Source organism: Oreochromis niloticus, unplaced genomic scaffold, assembly GCF_001858045.2.
Source record: "Oreochromis niloticus isolate F11D_XX unplaced genomic scaffold, O_niloticus_UMD_NMBU tig00006606_pilon_6612427-7070595, whole genome shotgun sequence".
NCBI lineage: Eukaryota > Metazoa > Chordata > Actinopteri > Cichliformes > Cichlidae > Oreochromis > Oreochromis niloticus.
This window is the reverse complement of record NW_020328083.1, coordinates 352,978-378,904: the sequence shown is the minus strand read 5'-3', so window position 1 is coordinate 378,904 and position 25,927 is coordinate 352,978. Positions and strand designations below refer to the sequence as shown.

General features: G+C 38.3%; 2 protein-coding genes and 2 long non-coding RNA genes across 4 annotated transcripts in view; all 4 read left to right on the top strand.

Annotated features, from left to right (window-relative positions):
- Positions 1–3,695: 3,695 nt before the first annotated feature.
- Positions 3,696–5,863, top strand: LOC112845299 (uncharacterized). Its single transcript, XR_003218105.1, has 2 exons — positions 3,696–3,791; positions 5,603–5,863. It is a non-coding gene; the product is annotated as an uncharacterized LOC112845299 (long non-coding RNA).
- Positions 5,864–5,915: 52 nt separating this feature from the next.
- LOC112845289 (Fc receptor-like protein 4) lies at positions 5,916–7,924 on the top strand (the record flags this gene model as incomplete). Its single annotated transcript, XM_025904734.1, has 5 exons — positions 5,916–5,922; positions 5,982–6,035; positions 6,991–7,221; positions 7,331–7,512; positions 7,877–7,924. Coding segments are annotated over exons 1-5 (522 nt in total), but the record flags the coding sequence as incomplete, so codon positions are not given.
- Positions 7,925–8,094: 170 nt separating this feature from the next.
- LOC112845291 (uncharacterized) overlaps positions 8,095–25,927 on the top strand; it is a 273,648-nt gene continuing 255,815 nt past the window's right edge. The window contains exons 1-4 of the mRNA XM_025904736.1: positions 8,095–8,114; positions 9,440–9,700; positions 9,953–10,201; positions 10,378–10,405. Coding sequence (XP_025760521.1) covers positions 9,592–9,700; positions 9,953–10,201; positions 10,378–10,405 — 386 coding nt within the window. The 5' untranslated portion in view covers positions 8,095–8,114; positions 9,440–9,591. The remainder of the gene's footprint in view (positions 8,115–9,439; positions 9,701–9,952; positions 10,202–10,377; positions 10,406–25,927) is intronic.
- On the top strand, positions 15,018–16,120 carry LOC109199669 (uncharacterized). The gene is made up of 2 exons (XR_002059979.2): positions 15,018–15,325; positions 15,733–16,120. It is a non-coding gene; the product is annotated as an uncharacterized LOC109199669 (long non-coding RNA).

Sequence of the window (25,927 nt, the reverse complement as noted above, 5' to 3'; positions counted from 1 at the left end):
GCAATGTCTAGCAGTCTCTATAAACTTCCTCATACTCTATGCACCTCTCAGCTGCCTTATTTGCATTCTCACACACACACACAATCTAAAAATAATACCAGCCTGACTCTCAGACTCAGACAAGTCTCTTAATATATTTACACAGACGTCCTATGATTACAACTGCACAGATTTTAGGCCTCTCATTTCAAAACCTACACAATTTAGACAATTTTTAAGCTAACCCTCCAAGGGACAAACTCCCTGAGTTTTTTGTGATCAATTAAGCCATTCTCGGCCCCGGGCCGTGGTCAAATATCTAAGACCCTACACAATTTAAAAGCGTCAACCAACTCAACCCCTGCTGAAAAGCTCTGTTTTGGGGACATTTCACATCCCAGGCTTCCCCGAAGTTTTAAGTTAAAAGTTACACGCCCGAAACCCGGTTTCTACTAACCAAAAAAGTGCAAACCACCGTCCCGGACGGTAAAGTGGTCCAACCACTAGTTATTCTGGAGTGCCCCAAGCTCCACAGTGACCAACTGACTATCCCTCAACTGAGGACAAGGTCTAAGCGTCCTTGACCTTGGCAAGCGTTACCTCTGAGCAATGCACTTGTTAGACTCCCAGAGTCCCGTTCTATACAATTTAATTATTTTGAAGACACCCCAAAAATCACAAACCCACCATATCGGTGTCCAAGCCCGGCTTTATATTCAATTGAGACTTTAATGTCACAAACTTCACCAATTACCTATTATTCTAAATTCTCTTTATTCTAAATCCTCTTATCTTCGCAGTCCAACTGCATTTCCTTTAATCAGTACTGTCACTTAACCTTACATTACCATTACTTCAACTTCAATTCTCATGAGATTTTCACCAAAATCAAAACAGACGTTTACCAGTAATTTTCAGTGAGTAGACTTTCAATTTTGTCAGAATCAATTCAGCACTGTTTGGAAATAATTCAACAGGTAGTGCCTTACCTTTGAATAAGCCGGCTTATGTCCACTCACTTCGACCACTGACTCATGTCTGCCTGTTTGAGCACCTTGGACCCTCTCGGTCTCAACCTCCAACTCTCTCTACTCAACCTCGGCCAATGCACCAAATGTTAAGGGTCCGAAATTGAGGACGAGAGTAAAACAATGATGGTCCAGAAGAGGTCAATCAAACAATTGATTTTAATGCACGCAGCGTGGAGAGGTGCAAACTGCAAAACAGTTGTACATCTCTACCCAAAATACACTCTAGATTGCTTTTATAACATCAGGGTATTGTAACGCCCCTTCTTGCGTTTACAAGCACATAATTTGCATGTACAGAACATTCATGTATTTTAAGAATTAAATGCAAACACAGAAGTTCCTCCTTGTGGCATACTCTTAAGAATATGGTGATGATCTAAGGCCTTTGAGGTCACCATGGGCTGGACATCCTTCCGTCACCTGTAACTAGGCAAACTCAAATGCAACAAGAAGCTGAATACATTCAGGCCTTTGCTCAGCTACTATTTTACTGTAACAATATACTCAGCATATGAGTTATGATATATATATATTTAACTCAATCATTTTAAAGTAGTTATACTGCACCTGTAATAAACATGTTAATATTTGATTATGATAACCCCTATAATATAAATTATAACATAATGCCAGCAGCTTCAATAAACACTTTGATGAAATGATAATTACTGCAATGATAAGATGATGGTTATGTAAAATAATCCCTGTAATTCCACACTAACTCAGAGTCTGTGTGTCTGCTCAGACTTTCCAAGCGGTAAATGTGAATTTAGTTCCACAAATAAATAAATAAACAAAACAAAAAAAACTTTTCAACTGGTAACTCAGAATTTCCAACTTCTGGCTTATTCAGAAATTATCACCGGAGATTTTGGGTGAGAATGCTGTGAGAGGTTGCCTCACCCCATCATGTGACGCATTCAGGTCACCTGAAGAAAGATACTAGTGGGGGTTGATGTGCCTGGGAGGAGATCTCAAAACAAGATTGTAGTTGACTGACAGCTGACGCCATAAGACACCACCTCTGGTCAATGATGGTCATTCACAGTGGACATAGATGGCCTCTTTCACTCCTCTTTCAAACCATCATACTTGTCTGTTCAAAATGTGAACACTGGCACCTTTAAATGAGTGATATTTGATATGATATTGGAGCCATATGAAACCAAATAAATAGTTTGAGATCATTGTCTGTGCATAATCCTGGAGAGTGAGTGAGTGTGGTGGCCAGAAACTGAGAACAACACATTTTGGGAAGACAGCATTCATGTATGGCACAATAAATGTCTGTGGATGTTCAGAAACATTGGCTGATAAGATGAGTCAAGATAAAATATTCCAACATTATGATGATCCGCAGCACACTGCACAAATCACATAAAAGTTTCTGAGAATAAAACATAATTATGAGCTGGTAAAATATGTCACCTGACCTGAAACAACAGAAGGTAAGAAGAAAACACAAGAAGCAAGCCTGCATGTTTGCAGTGGACAGGAAATGTGAACACGTCACACAACTGCTGTGGTCAAAGCTACAGGAGCTGTTTGAGGTTTGTATAAAAGGAAAGGAAGCACAGAGAGGCCACAGTCAGAAGAAACACTCTGGTCTTATCTGTATTAAATGCAGCTTCTCTTTTTATTATTGATGTAAAGTCAAAGTGTTTGAGATCAGCTGAGGATCAGAGTGCAGCAGGGCTGGATGTGAGGATGGGGCACTCTTTGCTCTGCATGACGGGCTTATTGTGTAAGTACATTTGTGACATTGTTTGAATGGCACTGATTAATGAAAGTGTTTCTCATGTGTGAGAATTAGAGTGTATCACTGGTTTGAAGTGTTTATCTGAGAGTTTGAACAAAGCATATTTGTGATGTTTATGATAGTTACAGACAGATGATGGCTGGTTCCTTGGTTCAGTTTAGTCTGGAGTATCGTGTTGGATACATCGCTGCTTGTTGCACTTGACTCAGTGCCATTGTATACAAGTTCATATATTAATAGTGTTTTATGCACAGAAACATTTTGATGAGCAGTAACTGTGTCATGTGAAAATTAATCTTTAAAAAACACATTTGTTCATTTTGAGTTTGATTTTCTGCCAGTTTGATCCTGATGATGTTTAATCTTTGCTTTAGTGCTCGGTACTCTCTTCTATGTTAATGCTCAAGGTGAGAAATGTTTCTTTTTCTTCACATTTATAAAATATGTATAATTTTAATCTGATATTTCATATTTCATGCACCATTTTAAATCACATTCTGTTTCTCTGTTTGTGCATCGTTTTATTTAAGATACTAAATGGGTTTATTAACAATGAGTCAGTTAAATCCTGCAGCTCTGTGCAGTCACTCTGTGGTTTTGCTCAGAATATTAATTAACTGCTTTAATTTGTTTCATGAAAACACATCTTATTATTTTCAAGTCCAAATGTCACCAGGATGCAGTAAATCTTTTGACTCTTAACAGCAGCAATAAAAATCAGGACAGCTTCAAAATGACTTTATGCTTCCATCAATCTCTAACTTGATGTTTTATGTGAACAGTTCCCAATAAGCCCACCGTGATCCTCGAACCATCCTGGCCTCAGATCTACAGCGATGAGACAGTCACTGTCAGATGTGAAGGAAGTCAGTCGCTGGTTGTATGGAGAGATGGCACATTAATCAGACCTGGAACATCTGATTACAGAATCAGCAGAGCTACTGAGTCTGACAGTGGAGGATACAGCTGCTGCACCATGAGTCTTTCAGTGTGCAGTGACATCATCACACTGACTGTATCATGTAAGTTGGACACATTTCAATCAGTAATATTGTTTTCGTTTAGTAACAAAATCAGTGACAAACCGTTTTAAATGTGGTGATAAAAGTACACAGTAATCACAACAGTGAAACATCTGGAATGAAAACAATAAAAAAAAAACCCCAAAAACCCCAAAACAAAACAACTTTATAACATAAACTACAAGTCAAAAGTTTGGACTCACCTTCTTATTTTTATTACTTTCTACATTGTAGATTCAAACTGAAGACATCAAATATATGAAGCCAGATATATGCAATTATGTAGCAAAGGGAAAATAAGTCTAAAAAAGTTTTATATTTTAGATTACTGAAGGAAGCCTTTGCTTATTGACAGTGCTGCAAACCCTTGGCCTTCTCTCAGTGAGCTTCATGATGTATCAGCTGAAATTAGTGATGTTACCTCTGACACTGAAGCACTGAGGTCTGTGTCGAGTAAAGCGGGCGTGTCCAAACGAAGCCTGTGTGGAGGCCTGTATCAGTTTTTTCAGAATATCACGTGAACAAGGCCTCATTTCTCTGATATGATGTCACTGCCTTGTTATGCGATTTGAGCAGTTGAAAAGACGCTGACATGATGTTTTTTACATGAACTGGATCTGAGCTGATTCTGAGGATGATCACAGCTTGCAAGGAGATTATTAGCACATTAAGAAGCCACCAAAAAAGAAGAAAAATATTAGCAGTTAGGGAGCATTGTGACATGCTATTGCCCAATAATAACATGAGTCCTAAATCAATCTCAGAGAGAATGGTTAGTTAGGTGTGTGTGTGTCTATATTTATATTATCTAGGGCCTCATGCAGGTATTCTACAAGTGACACATCATTACGTCTATATATCCACTGGTATGTAGCCCGTGCGTATTGTCACAGCAGGGCTGCTGTACATTAAATGACCAGCAGATGTCAGTACTTCCAAATGAGCTGTTAAACGGGGGTTCGTGTGATCTGCCGTTTAATGAAGCAATTGGCCAGAAAGATTCGACACATTCACCGGGCTTCATCACACCATCACTACCTGAAATGGTTTTCACTTCACAGCTGTGCCTTGTCAGGGTTCAGTTGTGGAATTGGGACCATCAACTGTGCAGAAGTCAGGTTGGTACACAGCTGACAGATCTATTTGACAACTGCTAGAATTCATTTAATGACAAGAACCAATCAGTTAAGTAAAGAGAAACAACCGTCCATCATTACTTTAAGAGCTGAAGGTCAGTCAGTCCAGCAAACTGCTAAAACTTTGAATGTGTCACAAGTGCAGTTGCAAAACCCATCAAACGGTACAATGAAACTGGCTCACATGAGGACCGCCCCAGGAAAGGAAGACCAAGAGTCACCTCTGCTGCTGAGGATAAATTCATCCAAGTCACCAGCCTCAGAAATCACAAGTTAACAGCACCTCAGATTAGAGCCCAGATAAATGTCACACAGAGTTCCAGTAGCAGACACATCTCTACATCAACTGTTCAGAGGAGACTGTGTGAATCAGGCCTTTATGGTCAAACAGCTGCTAAGAAACCACGACTGAGGAAAAGCAACAAGCAGAAGAGATTAGACAAACATTTACACTGTGTTTATTTACAGATCTACAAACTGAATTACTGCAGCTCTGTCACCATGTTGAGACAGAAATCAGTAAAAATATGAAGCATTTTAAACTACAGAGAAAAAAATTATTAAAATGAGGAAATTTGTAGATTTTAATTTGTTGGAATTTGAATGAAGTTAAAACCTGTTTATATCTTTGTAATGGATCAGGTGTACATTTTGTTTCCTTGTTTTTCATAACAGCAGATAAACCCAGGGCCACACTGACAGCAGGAACAACAATCATACCAGTAGGGGGCAGTGTGACACTGACCTGCTCTGTGCAGAGCTCTGATGGATGGAAATATGAGTGGTTCAGACGAACCCAAACAACCTCTGACGGTCAAATCAGAGATCAACAAAACAGAGATATCAGAGTATCTCAAGGAGGAATCTACAGCTGCAGAGGAACAAGAGGAAACCCAGTTTACTACACTGATATAAGTGATGATGTCACCATTGAGAGTTCAGTCATTTAGTTTGAAATATACATTCACACATGATTATCAAACATACAATGTTAAGTTTTCTGTGTTGATTTCATGTTTCTATTTGTATCTCAACTGTTAATATGTGTAAACAGTTTCCAATAAAGTTGTTGTAAAACAACAACCCAACTGGCCTCAGATATTCAGAGGTGAGACGATCACTCTGACATGTGAGGTGCAGGAAGGAGGTGAAACCACTGAGTGGGAGTATGAATGGAGAGGACCCAGCACACCCACACAGTGGACACACAATAATGATGTGACATTCAGAGTTTCTGAGTCCAGCAGTGGAGACTACATGTGTAAGAGTCGACGCAGAGATGACTCATATTCTTCAACAGAGTGGAGTGAAGCCTTCACATTGTCAGGATCAAGTAAGTCATGTTTGTTGTGTGATCTCCATTTGACAAATGTCATAATGGTCAGCACAGGATGAATTCAATGGTCTACAAAGCATGTTCCATTGTTAGTCAGACAAAGAGCTGCAGCTGATAGTAGCCTCATTGTAGACAGTTTGTCACCACTTTGTGTCATCAACTTTCAGCTGGTATAGAGACGCCAATGCTGACCTGCTGCTCCATCACCTGACGACAATAATGATATAAAGATACAGGATGAAAAGATATATTATTCTTCAAACTCACTCAACAACAAACAACAAATCTACAGTTTTTATTAAAAAAAAGGAATAAAATTCATTCTTATGATCTCATCAAATACTGCTGTTTGTTACAATTAATATAAACACACACACATGACTGGGTTTAATACAAGAAAGGAAAAAAATGGCTTTTACACTCTAGTTTTTGAATATATTCCTAATAAAATCATTGATTACAAAAGAAAATCAGACTCATTCAGACTTATTTCTGAAAATGTCTCGTTTGTAGGAAATAAAAGTATAAAATTAATGAAACAACATAAATGCTAGAAGATTTTAGTGAAAGCTGTCATTTTAAGTTCTTTATATTGTATTATTTACACATTTCTACCAATTTATTTCAACTGGTTTGATTCAGTCATTGACTTTTGTTCTTTTTCTAAACTGAACTGCAGATAAACCAAAGGCCAAACTGAGAGCTGATAACACAGCTGTTCCAGTAGGGGGCAGTGTGACCCTGACCTGCTCTGTGAACCCATTATCATCATCTGGATGGAAATACTACTGGTACAGAGATGAGAAATCCTCTGAAGCCCTGACCACACAAGATGCAGTTTTCCACTCAAATGGACAAATCAGTGTCTCACAGGAAGGACTCTACAGGTGCAGAGGAGGAAGAGGAAACCCAGTTTACTACACAGAGGACAGCCAGTCAGTCAGGATTGGGAAAACTGGTGAGTTTAACATGAAGTCAGATAAATTCCTGATTAAGGAGGAAGATGAAGAACAAAAGGCATTAACATTTTTTACATTCATGTGTTTTTATTGTACTTTCTTGAACAGTAACAGTCTCAAACAGGCCTGTTGTGACTCTGTATCCAAACTGGTCTGAGATATACAGAGGAGAGACGATCACTGTCAGATGTGAGATCCATGGAGGAGACACTGAGTGGGATTATGAGTGGGAAACAAACAGCAGGATAAAAGCTCCAAATCAAAATGAATACAGGATTAGATCTGCTTCATCAGCCAACAGTGGAAACTATCGCTGTAAGGGCAGAATGAAAAGTTCACAGCATAAAACAACAGAGTGGAGTGATTCAGTCACACTGACAGTTTCTGACAGTAAGTAGAGTCATAGTTCATTTAACCTGGAAATAGAAACAGTTTGTAAAAATGTGTTTTTATTAGTACATGTTGAGATATTTGACATGTTTAGATAGTCTCACTCTTAAAGTTCATCATAAATATTTGTGAGTCAACATTTTAGTGACATTGAATTCAGAGTTAAGAGACGAAACATTGAGAGAAAATCTTTGTTGAACAGATAAAGCCCGTCCTGTCCTCACTGTGTCTCCATCATGGCTGAGTCCTGGAGCCTCAGTAACTCTGAACTGTGAGGTTGAACATCCGTCTGCAGGATGGAGCTTCTACTGGTATAAAGCTGTTCCTGATCTATCAGAGAAATCCTCCAGTTATGAGCTGCTACCTGATGGCAGTGGGACTGCACAGGACTCCTACATCATTCATGGACAGACACACACAGCAGGATATGTGTGCAGAGCTGGAAGAGGAGACCCAGAGTATCACACTGATCACAGTCAACCAGAGTTTGTCTGGTCTGCAGGTCAGTTTGATTCTCTCTAATAAGTTGTGTGTGTCATCACTTTCATTCACCATTTTTGTCAGCAAGATAATGGCATTGAAATCTGAAAAAAAAAAGTATTAAATTGCATTAAATATTTTTAATTATTGTTTTTTGTTTTCAGCTCTTTTTATTCTTCATGTTGATGATTTGAAAGTAAGTAAATCTGGCTGCATGACTAGCAGGACTCCTGTGAACCACATTATGTGCACAGATGATCTTGTGGTCTTTAGTCCTCGTAGCGTTGGTCTCCAGCAGATCCTTCACACATGTTCTGCTTTTGGTGTGGAACATGATATCAGACATGATGCCTGTAAGAGTGCTGTCATGATATGTTGAAGCAAAGAGAACAAACATGAAAGATTTCTGATGTTAAACTGTTTGATAATAATCTGACTGTCTGTAATAAGGTCACATATGTTGGACGTCTTATTACAGATCACATGACAGATGATGAAAACATTTATTGGCTGAATGATGTAAACACAAACAAGTTTGTGTGCCAGAATATTATTTTTCCTGTATTTAATAAAGTTGTATCTGTCTATTTTACATTGTCAAAACTCAACTTTATATATTTTTTCTTTTTTTAAAAATAAAGTGAAATTAAACTCATTAATTTGTATTTAAATAGCACCATATCATGGCCACAGTCACTTTAGGGCTCTTTAGAAGTTAAAGACCCCACAGTAATACAGAGAAAAACTTCCAAAGGTAACTATCAGAGTCAGAGCTTTGTGAAGAAAGCTACATCTCCTGGTGTCACTTTGTAATTGAGTAAAAAGGGCGTGTTTATACTGGAAAGTAGCTACGCCCCAGCAGAAGGAGGGGGGACTCCCAGCAGCTGACAATAGGCTGACATTCAGCTGTCAGTCAGCTGAGAGCAGCAACTCTAAGTGTCTGTATCTGTACAGGAAATCAGGTTTACAGGAACTTCAAGTAGCTTCTAATAGTACCATTTTATTATTACTAAGGAGACCCAGATGGTTCAGTGCAAGTGAAATGTTTACAGCTGGAGGAGTCACTACACACAGTTGTGTTAACAAAAATCATGTATGAATTTATTTCTAGTTATTTTTGCTTTTGTGTGTGTGTGTGTGTGTGTGTCTGTGTGTGTGTGTGTGTGTGTGTTTTGTGCAGAGTCTGTAAAGATTGATTTTGTTTTTTAAGCTAAAAAAATGTCATTGATGAAACACTCATACTATAATATTAGCACTGATTTTCAGAAGTCAAAGTAGTATTTTTACTGTGATATTTTAAATGCTAACATCTGTGATCTTTGTCTCTTCACTGCATGTTGTTTCCAGATGTTCATTCAGCAGCGTCTCTCACAGTGAGTCCTGACAGAGTGCAACACTTCACCTCTGACTCTGTCTCACTGACCTGTGAGGGAAACTTCACTGAGTGGAGAGTGAGGAAGTTCTCTGAGGACGGCCGACTGTACTCTGACTGTAGGAGAATGACTGGATCCACATGTAACATCAACACATCAAAGTCAGATACTGCAGTGTACTGGTGTGAGTCTGGATCAGGAGAGTTCAGCAGTGCAGTCAACATCACTGTACAGAGTATGTTATTATACATTTACTTCTTGGATTTGAATGATTTAAATGTCACATGAACATTTGTCCCAGCTTTGTGGTAATCGTGTAATTTACGTGGTAAAAATAAAACACATACAGCAATTTTTAAATGTACAAGATCAGATCTTCATGATGAAAAGCATTTGTACAATCTGTTCTTATTATTGTTTGTCAGCTTTTTCTAAAAGTGTGCACCAGCTGATGTGACTGAAACAATTGTGTGTGATTGTGTCACAGATGATGGTAATGGTCCTATCCTGGTGAGTCCTGTTCATCCTGTGACTGAGGGAGCTTCAGTTAGTCTGAGCTGCAGTTTGAGAACACAAAAAATACTTTCCAATGTGTTTTTCTATCACAATGACAAACTTGTTCAAAATGATACCCGAGGGGAGCTGAAGATCTCTGCAGTGTCAAAGTCTGATGAAGGTTTCTACAAGTGTCAGTACTCAGGAAGAGAGTCAGCACAGAGCTGGATGTCAGTTAAAGGTGAGCAGGATCAAAACATTTGATGCGTTTCTTTAAATGATTTTGATGATTGAGAAGGAACATTAGATTTTCTGATTTAAGTCTCACAGTCACCTGGCTCTATTTTATAAATGTATTTATTTATAAAATTATAATTTATTAATAATTATTATTTGTTGTTACAGTAACTGTGTCAGGAGCTGACAGCTCTTCATCTCCTGTGTGGTTGATTGTTGGACTGGTTTGTGGAGTCTCTCTCATTATTATTCTCCTGCTCTTGTTGTATCACTGCAGACAGTCCAAGTGTAAGAGCCTCTTTTCTGTTATTAGTATTATTACTAGTAGTAGTAGTATTGACATTTCAATGAGTATCTGTAAACTAAAACACAACTTTATCATAGAACTTACAAAGTAATCCAAAAAAAACAACTAGTAAGTACTGAAAAAGTACCTGGCAACAGGAACTATGACCTGATGGAAAAGCCTGAAAACCGTGGCGATCCGACCTGAGTAGTTATTAACGGAAAAGAGGTTAACAGAATGATAGACAGGTAGTAAAACTAGACACGACATACAGGGGAGAATAGACACCAAAATAAAACAGGAAATGACTTACACTAGACTAAGACACATGAGCTTGACGCAGACAGTAGAGAAAACATGGAGACCAGAGAGAAAGAACAGAGTGAGAACACAAGGGGATAAACAACCTCTCATTAACCAAATAAACAGATAACCAGAATGTAACCATAACATCATACGAGAATGCCAGAATGTCAGCAATACAAAATACAGAACTATGAACCCAAGAATGATCAAAAATATTAAACCAGAGAAACCAAAACATCAAAACCCGGGTCAACCATTCAGAGACCTTAAAGGAAGCACAGGCAGGAAGACACCTGCTAGACATTGGTGCCTGTTGTACCTCCAACGGTGACATCATGGTAGCTGAAGGGTCATCAGCTGAGAGCCACCCTTCATTGGTGTTTTGCTCCATTAATCGTGGAACATCTTGTGGTGGTGGAGCAACAGGGGGGAGGTCTCCCTACTGTCCCTGCAGCTGACCCTAGGACACTTGTCTTCCCCACATCTGGTCTTTCCAGATCTCCATTAATCTTTACATGACGTAGGTTCAGTTTGTGTTCAGCAGTTTTTCAGAGAACATTTATCAAAATCCAGTTGGACAAACATCTAAATAACAAACTGACTACATGCACAAAAGATCAGAAACAAACAGGATTTTATAACCTGATTGTATCTTTAACTCGACTGAAAGAATCCACAATGTTATTGTTTCATATCAGAACAACACAAGCAGTAACATCATGATGGGTTCATGCTCTGAAAATATCTGATAGTCCTGGATTTGATTTAAACACAACTAATGAAACTCTCTAAAAGGTTTTTCTTTTCTTTTTTTATTTATCTTTGAAAATGTGTCATGTTGGTTTTCATATATGAGCCACTGAAACACTGGTGCAGTATATCATGTGAAAATCACAGAGCAGCTAGAGATGAAACTGTCTTTGAATTTAAGGAAACTGGCACCATGTCATTGGTTTACAATTGTGTAACTGAAATATGAACATTTCAGGTGCAGATAAACCCCCAGATGTCATTTACTCTAATATTGAACTTGAAAACTTTGGAAATAAGTGTGAGTATACAAAACATATACAATGTAGAAAAAAACGCCTGGAAAGTTTTTGAAATGTTTAAAAATGTATTAATTATTTTTCTTTTGTGGATTCGATCATCTTAACAGGGAAGCATCATAAACCAGAGCAGAGTGCTGTTTACACTAATGTGAAGACGGGAGCTGCAGGTACAGTCACAACAGTCTCATTCAGTGTTTGTACTTGAATGTGTCATCACATCATTATATTGCAGGTAATTATAGGTCAACATGGAGTTTAGTTATTCACTTACTAATCAGTGTTTCAGCTTTACTGAATCACAGCATCCACAGATTCTGACCCAGACCTCAATCACAAAACACACACATGCAAAGCTGAAGTGTCACAGACAACAAATGATATTTACTTAGATTTCTTTCACTGTAGTTGTAAAAAGTTTAAATTTCAAATGTATCCAACATGTTTGTATCATATCTGTGCTGAACAAATGTGTCCTGAGCTCTGACGTCTCTTTTAGAGGACAGTCTGATGTATGCTGAGGTCAAACAGCCCAAAAAAGAAAAAGCCAAGAAAAACAAAGGTGAGCAAAGTCTGCCATCATCTCCACTGAATATTGTTCATCATGTTTATCTGCTCTTAAAATGTAAATCTGTTTATATTTAGGTATTCACAAGTATTCATTACATGGTTAATAAAATCCATCTTACTTTGCATTAGTGGAGACATCCAGTTTCCTCCTGGTTAATGATATTATTGTTTTCAATGATCTTCTCTTCATTCACAGGAAAATCAAGTCCTGCAGCTGATGCAGCAGTTTATTCTGAAGTCACATCAGGAAGCTCTCTCAGTAATTCTGCTGCCATGCAGGCTGATTTATTCTTCACATTATTAAATGTCTTCAGCTCATAATATCTTTACATGTTGGAAATCACTTTGTCTTTTTGTGCTTGTCTTACAGGTCAGTGAGGAGAGCTGTAGCAGCAAAGCCAAGAAGAAGCTTTTTATGAAGCCACTCTTGCTCCTCTGCTCCCCAAATATCAGACATGCTCAGCTTTATGTACAGTTACAATATTAAATCATAATATCTTATAGATTCAGTACTCTGTTATAGCATAAAGCATATTCCTATTTGAGACCTATGCTCTATATAGTCAGCTGTTTTTCATTCTTAAAGCTTTTTTTTAATATAAAACTTAACTGAATATTTCCTGTTTAAACATCAGTGAGATCAAAGTGTGAAATATGTGATTTCAAGTAGCTGATAGTACGACTTAAAGTCAGCAGTGTTACATTAGGAAGTACTGGTATGAGCACCAACACACACTTTCACTGTATTTGTTTAAAGATCTACATTATATAAAACTGATCTGATCAGTACTGTGTGAATTTGAATGTAATGAATGTATTTCTTGTTTTCTTCTTTGTTTTGTTTTAAACATTTTTAACCTTTTCATGCATTTATAGTTAGAAGTTTGTCCCTGCCAAATGAACTAAATGAATAAATAACATCAGAAATGGTGGTGTGTCATTTACCTGTAACTTTTCCATGGTGTTTAACATAAAATAAAGGGGGAAAATGTGTTTTTTGTTAGTTTTTCCACATGGTGCAAAACTTAATTCAGACAGAGAAGTGAGCAACAGAATCCAGAACTGGAAGATCAGATTTATGTTCATAAATCAAATTAATCCATAAAGAGACACGTTGCCTTTGTTCAGCTGTTTTTAGGCAATTCTAGTCATTAATACCTTTAGAACACACATGTCAGTACTTACAATCAACTGATGAAGTAAACCAAACCGCCAGTGTCTTCTGCAGAGATGAGCTGCTGTGATAGCCACTGTTACTGTGGGACAGTATGTTTGAAGTCAGTTAAATTACACACCTTCCTGCTATGAACCCTCTGAAAGATGGTAAACCACATTTAAAATGTGATGTTTCACCACCTCACTGTGCCTCGTCCTTACATCCAGCTCTGTGATGCCAAAACAGCAGCAAATGATCAGAAACACAAGTGCCCTATATAGGAAGCACTGGGTGGTTTATTAACAACTGCAGGATAGTGAGCAATGAACAGACACCTGAAAATTTACTGTGTCAAAGCTGACTCATCACTCAGTGGAGTTTTGATTTAATAACACAAACCAATCAGAGATGTTAAATTAGAGTTGTAAAAAGAGTGAAAGTCTTCTTCATGTTACTTACTTTTCATCAATTCTTTTTTACTTTAGTAAAGTCAGATTTTAAAAAAAAGTTTCTTACTTTTTTAAGTAGCAGACTTGGGGAAATGTTGATGGCAGCACACAGGATATGGAAAACTAAGCAGCCAAATCTGTGAAGTTGTGGTTTGTTAACTGTTGAGCTGCAGCTGCACATGCGCAGAACCTGCTGCAGGCTGTCTGTTGGAGCCACAGCAGCACTATGGTGCCCTCTACTGACTCAATAAGACATTACCTCAGTACTGCCATTTTTTTTAGCCAAGGGACGTCAAACTCATTTTACGTCTACAGTGTTCACATTTTTTCAGAAGCACAGGAAAAATATCTGTCATTTTAAAAAGACTTTATTTGCTTTGGCAGTTGAAATTACAAGTTTAGCCCTGGACCTTTTATTTGAACACAGCGTTCTGCCTCACACCAAGGATAACCCTGAATCAGACTGTACAGTTTTTATACTGCGACAATAATAAATGATTATTAGCTCTGTCTTCTTCCGGATCCCATCCTGATGTCTCCATTCGACCTCCTCTTCGTCCACGTCCGCTCCTCATCAATCTCCTATCTGCTCCTTTTCCTGGAATCACAAAGACAGACACAAAAACACCTCCCTGCCTTGATCATGTTAATATTACACTACTGTTGTGGATTTTTATGACATATATGTCTGTGTACAGTGGACATATACACTATGTAATCATATATACTCTTATACTCTCGCTCTCTATATATATATCTGCACTGAAGTGTTTATATAATGGCATCACTGTGATAAGTATTTAACCTGCACGTTTAAAATCACAAGACCCACATCTTTAGATCGAATATTATTCACAATTATGTTATTTAAGTTTGTGCCACTTGTTGATAAGCGTATGGGATCAATACTGTCTGAAATGTAGTGATTAGGATCAATAAGTAACCTTTGATTGTATTATGGCCAATGGTAACAAGTCCAAACAAAGGGTTAAATAAACTTGTGTAACCCGGTAGAGAAAACTGCCTTTGTTATTTTTTTCTTGTTTTCGCTTTATTTGTATAAATGTATTTTCATTCTTTTATTTTGAAAAGCAACATTTATTTTGAAAAAAGGAAGTGTGATCCTCCAGCAAACTTTATTTTTCCTGTTGCCGGATCACAAGGGATAAATGCCTTTTTCATTGGTTGAAGGTGGTTTTAGCCCCGTCTTCCAAAACATCAGACCATCATTTCACATGAGCTAGGTCTTTTCGCACGTGGAAGTAGATGAGACAGACCACGGATAGCTCGTGCAGAATTTTCTATCATTTTGGTGAGTTGAGCCCATGTGTTTGAAAGAATAAAAATGTGTTAGTCTGTTGCTAAAAGTTGTTTCTTCTGTTCATACCAATTCGCGAGTGGAAAGTTGCTGTTAAAAAAACGATGGAAATGCTGTTTGTGGTAGAATTTGTTTAGCATACTTGAAGGATGATTGAAAAAATCCATTACCTTGCTGTTTATACCTATTAATCACAATTTCATGGTTAAAAAGAACGAGAAATTCATTTGTTGTTTTACATGGTTAAAAATAATTTCATGTACAACGAGAGATATATTCAAAGCATGCATGTAATGTATTACTGTGGTAATGTGGAAAAGATAAAGAACTGAAGCTATAGCTGTGATGCGAGAGAAGAAACGGAGCTGGCTGTGTGCAATAATGTTAATATTGTTGTGCAGGCTAGGTTTTTTTCCCTTGTTCGTGTGGAAGGAACTAAGATTCTGGATTACGATGGATTCTCTCCGGATGGAGATGGCGAGCCTGAGCCCGGACTGAACTTTGCAGAGGAACTTACTCTTCTTCCTCGACGGAGACTCCCAAGTGGTAACACACAAACCACAAACGAAAGAGAAAAAGAACTAGACTAAGAATTTCTGACTTGACAAATGACCAAAGACAAAAGGACAATTGAACATTGAGCTCAAATGACTATTTTTGGGGTTATTTTTGTTTTGCCGGCTTATTCTTATTATTGTTATTGTTATTATTACCATTACTACTGTCAATGTGGAATTTGTGTCTTGTTTATTTCATTTTTGTGCAAAATAATAACCGTTGCTGCTCAAATTCCTGTCTCCAGCCATTTCATTCCGTATTCGCCTCGCTTTCTATTGTAGCCCTGCCGAACCTAGCAACTGGTCTGTAGTTTGGCTGTCCTAAACTATTTAAAATGAGTCAGTGGTTACACTTGGTCCCGCTGAGCTGCACCTGGGAGCCTCTCCACTGCCAGAAGGTGGTGAAGCACCCATCTCTAACTCATAAAAGTAAACAAAATTTGCTGCCTGAGAGTGCACCTGGGACACTTTTGCCTGTCTCCGGTTGCCAAAATTGTGAAAAACTTTAACGGGTATAGCAGCCCACCCCTGGCAGTGAACCTGACAAAGCTGTCAGGAAGATTAATTGTTTTCTCTTTGCAGTTTGTTTGATATCTGTAGTTTTCTGGAGTTTGGGTCATAAAGCTGTCAGAAAGGACCCAATTAAAATGACTGATGTTGGGAACAGTGCTGAGAGTTATGGAGCAATGCCAGAAGGTAACACAAGTGTCAGAGATTTAAGAAGAACAAAGTGCAAAATTGACAATTGATTGGGGAAAAGTATTGACAAACATATTATACCGATAATTGGGGTTAATGTTGATATTTGTAGAGTTGAGAAAATACTTATTAGTTTAAGTTTTGATATGGAACAGGGAAAAAGCAAGGAATGGAAAAATATCCAACAGTAGGAGCAGGGGTCACTGACCCAATATAAAGAGGAGGGTCGAGATGCCCCGGGCTGCTGCTGCTTTTTTTTCCCCTGTCTGTGATTTTGTGTGTCTGAGCTGTTTGTGCTTAAAGGCTCTTCACGCCGGAGTTTTGCTTTGCTTGCTTTTCTGCTGTGTAGTTCTCTTGCTAAATGTCTGTTTGTAATTTCTTGCTGTTCATATAATTCAGCGTATTAAACCCTGTTCCAAGAATTCTACTCTTTTCCAGAGCATCTTTTTGAATGCATTGATTTTAATTGGATCTAAAAAAGTTGGATCTCCACATTGTTGGTGGGATAAGGTTATCAGGATGGCTTCAAAATTTGTGACCAACATGGTGTATCACTTTTCTAGATATCCTTGCATTTAGATGCAGCACCCTGGGTTCTTTCCCCCTTAATCTATATTATTATACCAAACACACAATAAAAGCCCACTCAGTCAACCAAGGGGTAATAAGTCAGTCTAAAAGGTATTTCTAGAATATTTTACACATTTACATTTGTGGGCCCACGTGAACAGAAAATAAAATCAAAGCCAGCAATACCCAAATAAACGAACCTGATTGAGCCCTGAGCAGCAGATTGAGTATGATACGTTAACAAGCAGACCGCCCTTGCCAGTGAGCAGTGCTAGAAAGAGTAACTCGCCCCAGCCATCGCTTCTTTATTGTTGCTATCAATCAAACGGTTGCTGCAGAAGAGGGAAACATCTCTGCAATGTGGTGCCACAAACAGTCCAACTCAGAGTCATGAAAAGCCCACCTTCCCCCAACAGGAGTTCACAGTTTCTCTGAAACGTTAGTAGCCAGTTGCTACTAGTACATATCCAAGAGCTCACTCAGTCCGCCGGACAGGACGAGCCACCTTGGCCTTGCTACTCCCACCTCACTCATTTAGTTCGTCCCATAAGACCAACCAATCAGGGTGTGAATACCGACATTTACACTGTCCTCTGGTTTACCAGTGGATCAATCATCAGTGGTCATAAGTACCATTCGCAGAGAGTTGGGGAGTGGCTGCAATCACAGCATTGTAAGATAGTGAAAGATGTACCTTTAGGCTCCCTCCTTGATTCAGAGATAACCTTTCCATTTTCTCGTAAATGGCCTCCTTGACTACCTGATCAAACCAGCATCCCTCCTTGTTCAGGATGTGAACATCCTCATTGTTGAAAGAGTGGCCACTGGCCTGTAGATGTGAAAAGACTGCAGAGTCCTGGCCTGATGAGTTAGCTGTTCTGTGTTGTGCCATCTGCTTAGCCAGAAGTCGTTTGGCTTTCCTGATGTATAATTCATGGTATTTATACTACAGGCAGAAGCATGGGTGTGCCATGGGTTCCCCAGTTTTACCCATTGTGGCCAACTTGTACATGGAAGAAGTGGAAAACAGAGCCAACACATCTAATTCAGGTTTTGTGCTTAAATATCACATTTATGGACAGAGTCTGATCAATGCTCTCTGCATGGCTTATTTATTTATCACATTTTTTTTAAAAAGTTTACAGACAGCACCACAATTGTCAGTTTATCTTCAGTACTGCCATCTTAGATTGATAACTTGGAACTGATAGGACTGCTTCAACTTTCCGAGTGAGTAATCGGAGTTGAAGGGGTGTTACAGATTCTGACAGATTCAGGAATGTACCAATTCTTTCAAAGAAGACACCCCCACTAGGCATTACCATTTTTAGAAGTGAAGGAGATTCTTGGAGGAGGTGAAACATATTCAAAACCTAAAGAAGTCTTGTTGCCTTCCTTTTAAAGCTCTCGGGAATGCTCACAAGATCACATTTTGTCCAACAGAAAAAGAAACAGAATCCAAAACTGGTTGGAAATTCACACAGGAGGTGAGGACAATGAGACAGACTGATGGCAGGACATTACACATCACACACACACGTGGATAATCAGGGGAGGCAGACGCAGCTGGATATTGAGATGCAGGAAAAAAAATAGGGTGTTTGTGTATGTATACATAAAATTGGGGTTAGCTTAAGTTTTGATCTTTCCAGAAAATGTTTGACAGAATGATGCAGGGAGGCTGTGCTTGCACGGCTGAAGTGTAAGGAAAACGCACCAAACTAAGAATTTTTGTCATCACCATCTTGAAGCTGATCTGACTGAGAAACTGAGCTACACTGCACGCTCATTTTGAAGGGACTTGTCAATCAGGTGGTCCCACCCTAAAACATACAGAACGTTACTGTCCTTAAACATGATGCTGCATTCAGCAGATCTAAAACTACAGTGTTTTTACACAGAGTTTTTAGTGCTGTTTTACATCAGTTGAACATCAGAGTTGTTTTCTCACAGACTTCAACCAGAGGAGTCACCACCTGCTGATCATTAAACACATTACAGGTTTGGATAAAACCATCATTATTAATCAGTTTGAGCTGTAAGGATTGTTAACACCATCTAAGTTAGTTTGGTTGTATTAGGTTTGTGTTAAGATGACTTTGACTTTAGTTTCACTGACTGTGGGTCAATAAATACACATAATTGGTGGAGAATATTGTGTGACTATTTCTGTGTGGTAGGTGACCACATAGCTGCAGGCTCATCTGTACCACCTCTGCACTTAAAAATAACAATGATCTCATTTTTTTCCATCAGACCGGAGAACTAAAATGAAGAAGAACAGTTGAAGGTAAATGGTTGCCGTGGTTGCTGTGCTCCAGGTGACAACATGTTTTGGCCCTGATAGCTGACAGGACAGAGAGATTATAAGGACACTGTGGGATGAACAACAAACAGAACACAGAGCAACATTTTAGGAATATTTATCATAATGTTATCAGATATGCAGGTGTTTACCAATAAGTCCTGATATCTAACTTTTGTTTTTTAACTTCTACAAAGATTGTATTGTTTTTTTAATCAAAAAAAAAACTACAATAAAGCTGTAAACAATGAACTTGTGCTGGTAATCTTTTAGAGTTAATTCAGTCATAAATTGTAGGTAACACATCACAGTATCTTCTGATGTAATTTTCTACACAAATTAGTTATTTGATCAGATGCTCGGGTTCTCGTTAGTTGATTTTTCTTCTTTAATATGCTGTCAGGTAATAAATCTATCAATTTAATGTTGTTAAATTTGTTGACTGAATGTTTTTTGTTGTTTTGTTTTTGTGAAGCACACAAGTCTTTAGTTACAGTTCAGCTACACAGTGAGTCATTTCCTGAGTTTGGGCTCACAGACAAACTTAAAAACAATCTTCCAGCACAAGATGAGAACATTCACAGATCTATTCTGAGGTCAGAGAAGACTTTCAATAATAGACCTGCATGAGGATATTTGAGCCAACAGTGAAATGTGTTTCTGTTTTCTGCAGCCTAAAGACAGAATTTCAACATAATTCCACTGATTAAAAAAAAAAAAAAAAATCAAACAAAAAAACAGATTGATTAAAGAGAATTTATTGAAAATACTAACTCTAAAGTAGAAACTCAGATATCTAAAAACGTGTGATCACTGAGAAGTTATAAAACCTGTGAACACTAAAAAACTGCTTCTATTTATTACTATGATTTAATTTTTTCTTAATCAGCAGATTTTTAAAAATTGATTTCATCACATTTTTTCATAAAATTCATAATGTTCATAAAACTAATTATAATTAATGAACTCAGTTTCATATCTGTGGACTGAGGACACAAGAACTCACGTGACAGGTAGATGAAGTACATCTCTAGGATGAACAAGGAGATACAGAACAATTTATAATATCACTAATCAAAAAAATTGCAGCAGGATCCACAGGACACGACAACAAAGACAAAACTATGACCTGCAAAGTGTGTCAGTAACTAAGCAACAGAGCACCTTTGTATATCACAGAGAAAGGTAGGAACACAAAACAGGACAGAAGCTTAAATGTTTGCAGTGGACAGGAAATGTGAACACGTCACACAACTGCTGTGGTCAAAGCTACAGGAGCTGTTTGAGGTTGGTGTAAAAGGAAGGAAGCACAGAGAGGTGATAGAAGGAGGAGCTGAATATAAACTCTGGTCTTATCTACATTAAGTGCAGCTTCTCTTTGTTCTGCATTTATTATCAATGCAAAGTCGAACACTTTGAGATTAGATGCAGATCAGCGTGCAGGGCTGGACGTGAGGATGGGGCACTCTTTGCTCTGTTTGCTGGGGTTATTCTGTGAGTACAATACACACCTTTACTGTTTGAATGGCAGCGATGAAGGAAAATGTTTCTCACTGGTGACAATTACAGTGTATCACTGCTTTAACCTGTTTACCTGACAGCTTCTACACAGCAGACTAGTTTGTTTTCATGTTTCCAGCCTGTTTGACAGCTAATAGAAACACATAAATTAGGTGATGAGTAATAACTGTGCAATCTGAAGATTTACCTTTAAAAAGCCTCAGTTTATATATTTATTGTGATTTTGTCAGTTGTATAATGTCTGATGATGTTTCCTTCACTATTTTAGTGCTCAGTACAGTCATCCATGGAAACTTTGTAGGTGAGAAGTTTTTTTCTTCCATTTATATCATATGTGTTGATCTTAACTAGTATTTAGCTTCTCCTGTGTTGCTCTAAATGACGTCCTCTGTGTTATATTTTGTATCATAAACCAAACATTTCATTGAGATTATTGGTTAAAATGTTAATATAACCATGTTAAGTGTGTGAGCACTCAAACACACACCCACGATACAAACTGTATATTTCCTGAAGAGCTGTGGCTTCATACATTTTCAAACATGATTTTCTTTTCATGTTTATCTGATCTGAAAATATCAACAGTGTGTGTAGTGCAGATTATCTCACTGAGCTTTGCTGTTGGCATGTATGCTGGATTATATAGGGGGATTTTTCTTTCTTTTTTTTGGAGCTATAAAAAATTCTAATGCAAATGCTCCACACAGATGACAACTTAAAGGAAAAACCAACATGAAACATGGTAACCAAATGCTGCTCTGAGCTCAGCATAGAGTTTGTTAACTTCATCCCTCATTTGGTGTTTTGATTAGAAGCTGTCTAACACGTCACTCCTAAGTCTCTGTAGATGTTCAGTGTGTTGAATTTTGTGGCTGCAAAAACTCCAAAAGATGATTCACATTATTTAAGTTTGCATCAAACATTCAGAGCAACAATTTTATTCTTTGATCTTTTTCTTAATTACAGAACTTGGAGTGAAGGCCACTCTGACAGCAGACAGATTAACCTACCAGCAGGGGGCAGTGTGACACTGACCTGTCATGTGAAGTATTCTGCTGGCTTAAACTACTTTGAATATGAGTGGTTAAGAGAGCCCTCTGAAAACTCTGAGAAGACCACAGTAGCTGGTGAATCAAACAGAGTACTTGTGACCTCTGAAGCCGGCATCTACACCTGCAGAGGACGTATAAAAAGGACAAATTTACTCATTAAAGAAAGTGACTCAGTCATCATTAGTGAAACTGGTGAGTTAAAAAATTTAATCTGCAATAAAACAGCTTGGATTCTCCAAAATTCATTTTGAAACAGTAGTAAACATAAAAAAGTAAATGTTGTGACCTCATCTTTCCTCCATGATGAAGAATCGTTTTTAAATATGTGAAACTTCTTAATGCAGTGTTTGTGACCTTTGATTTTCACTGAAAATTTAGTTCTGTGTTATATTTAATTAGTTGATAAATTATTGAACCTAATACAGCTGATTAAAGTTACTGATACTTTGCACAAAAAAAGTCTTCATCCTGTTGTGTGTTGAAAGATGAGGACCTAAATGCACTCTGAGACAGACTGAAAAAAAAGTGAAACTTTACACACACACACACACACACACACACACACACACACACACACACACTGAGAGGGAAGTAAAACTCAACATAAGATACAAGAAACAAATAACTACCAAAATAAAACAGGAAGTGAGGATTGATAACTAAACAGCAAACCGACACAAAAATAAAGTTAACGAAGGGGAACTGGCACTGGAGGATGTGACAGGAAACACTTGGGAAACAAATTATACTCTAAGACTAAGTTATAAGATAACTACAACAAGGCTGCAAAAATGCTCAAAAATAAATGAAGATCAATAAACAAAACTACAAACACGAACAAACAAAGAATTCAACCTCAAAAGATTCAAAAAATAAATTAGATCTGGAATCACGACACACTTGAAATTTCTACATCCTCTTTATTTTTATCAGATATTCCCTCAATTGATTTTTATGGTAAAAACTGAAATTAGACGCTCTCTAAAATGTAACTCCAAACTCCACTGACTTTTAGTTGTGTTGTGATATTTTCTTCGCTCAAATTATATCAAATACTTTCAGTGTTTTTTGTATTCCTTAATTACAGGACACGGAGTAAATATCACTGTAACAGCAGACAGAACAACCATACCAGCAGGGGGCAGTGTGACACTGACCTGTGATGTGAAACACTCTGCTGACTTAAAATATGAGTGGGTCAGAGAAACCTCATCTGCAGTGAAGTCCACAGAAGCTGTTGGATCAGATAAAGTGATCAAGATCTCTAAAGGAGGAAAATACCAATGCAGAGGATGGAGAACAGACACAAACTCACTCATAGCACAAAGTGATCCAGTCATCATTCAGGAAACTGGTGAGTTTAAACATTTAATTTGAAATTGAGCAACATAGGTGCAGAGTTTGGAGGCGATCAGAGAGGGATCATATTATGACAAAACATAATTTCACAAAGTGATCTATGTCCCCAACCTGTCAAGTTAGTTAAGATAATAAAACTGTCATAAAGTCATATTAAACAATAATTTGGTTATAATATTTAATAATAATGTTTTTATTTATTTTTTTAATGATAAAAAGTTAATCAGTCAGAAATTAAATGTATGGTTCAATCATTCATAGATGTATTTTGTGTTTTGGCCCCTGATGCTCAGGTTGCTGTTATCAATTACATTAGGCTCATTTCACAGGCCATCTCGACCAATGGCTGTGGAGCTGTCATAAAAACCTTTTTTAGTTACTCTGAAGGTACTCAGTCAGCTCAGTGCTGGATCGTTTAATAAAGGTTTCTCTGGGGCCCGTGATTCTCACGTGATTAACTGAGGATCAGTGAAGAGGGTGAAACACAGTGAGGGTGTAAAGAACTTCATGTTCTGAGACCATCACATGTCTTTTTCTGTGAGAGAGAAACAATGAGACAATTATAACAATAATAATAGTTTAATATTTAATGACTGAAAAAAAATGGTTTGCTATGTTTAGGTATGAGCAGCACATTTTCTGTACATCTTGCTGTCACTGACTGGGCGATCAGACCTCTGTGCTGGTTGTTTGTGGCTCTGTAGACACGTGACCTAGAAGCACGGCTACAGTCGTCGACATCATCATGAGCTGTGAAGCGATAACTACACATGAAATGTGTGAACCATGAATGCTCTTAATTTTTTTTTCATTTTTTTTGGGGGGCTTTTTAGCCTTTATTGGACAAGGAACAGTGTAGGTCAGGGGTGGGCAACTCCAGGCCTCGAGGCCGGTGTGCTGCAGATTTTAGATATAACCCTGGGTCAACACACCTGAATCACATGATTAGTTCGTTACCAGGCCTCCGGAGAACTCCAGGACATGTTGAGGAGATCATTTAGCCATTTGAATCAGCTGTGTTGGATCAAGGACACATCTAAAACCTGCAGGACACCGGCCCTCGAGGCCTGGAGCTGCCCACCCCTGGTGTAGGTAGACAGGACAGTGGGGAGAAAGAGACGGGCCCCTTGCTCTTAAGGCATGTGGTCATCTGCTCACCCACTAAGCTAAACTGCCACCAATGCTTTTAATTAATTAATTAAGAGTTCTAGAATAAAAATAAAAATAAGGTTTTGTCCTGTTTGTCATAGACTACAGCCCCCCTGATGTTTCTCTCTCTCTCTCTCTCTCTCTCTCTCTCTCTCTCTCTCTCTCTCTCTCTCTCTCTCTCTCTCTCTCTCTCTCTCTCTCTCTCTCTCACACACACACACACACACACACACACACACACACACACACACACACACACACACACACACACACACACACACACACACACACACACACACACACACACACACACACTATAGTCAAAGAAAAAAAAGTTCATAATTTACCCAAACATTCAATTTGTAACGTCTCCAGTCCTCAAACCCGGGACCACGGACACTCAGCATGAGGTCTGCTCGTTGTGTTGTTTTATTTACAGTGCAGTTTCTTTATAGAGCAGCTTTCCAGTCGCTCCTTGTTGTCTCTGTGCCCGTGACTATGGCACAGCTGCAGACTCCTCTCTCCCATCCAGGCCCCGGCGTCCTACTGAAATAAGGGGACGTGTGGTCAGATGATTTCCCCCATCTCCACCCCTCCACTGCACCTGAGCGACAAACCACACGCGCCACAATCTCAAATTTATTTTATATGTAGATGGAAATAATAGTGAATGGTGTTTTTAATGATGCAGTGTTTGCTCACCTTTCCTTGTTACTGGAAACCACTCCATAAATGCTTGAAATGAGTTCAGCTGTTTTAAAGTTATTGATGTGAACAGAAAGGTGAACATAAAACATTCATTCCAGATTTCTGCATCTGTTTGGTTCTGTTGATTTCAGGCTGCAAACTTCTCACTCTTGTTAATCGGCCTTGTCATAGAAAATATTTTTCTTTTCCATCTTCAATCAGCCAGCAGGAGGAGATTCAGCTACAGGAATGATCAAAATGTTCATTCAGTCCTTTTGTGTTCTAACTGATAAATTTTACTGTGGAAAGTTTCCAACAGGGTCAATGTGAAACTGCAGCACAGCTGGACTCAGATATTCACTGGTGAGACAATCACTCTCAGATGTGAGATTCAGGGAGGTGAAGGAAAGGTGTGGAAATATGAATGGACAGCACCCAACACAAACAGCCCTCCAACATCCAGTGAATACAGGATCAGCAGAGTTTCAGTGTCCCACAGTGGAGACTACAGATGTCGGGGTAGCAGTGACTATCTCTTAACAGGATGGAGTGATGCCTTCAGACTGACAGTTTCATGTGAGTTGGTTTACGATTCAAAAAGAAGTTCCCTGTTTTCATCTTTTCATTTACGTCAGTTTAAACTCAACATCAAGAAACAATCCAGACCCTCCAAAAAACAGACACACAGCTGAGCGCA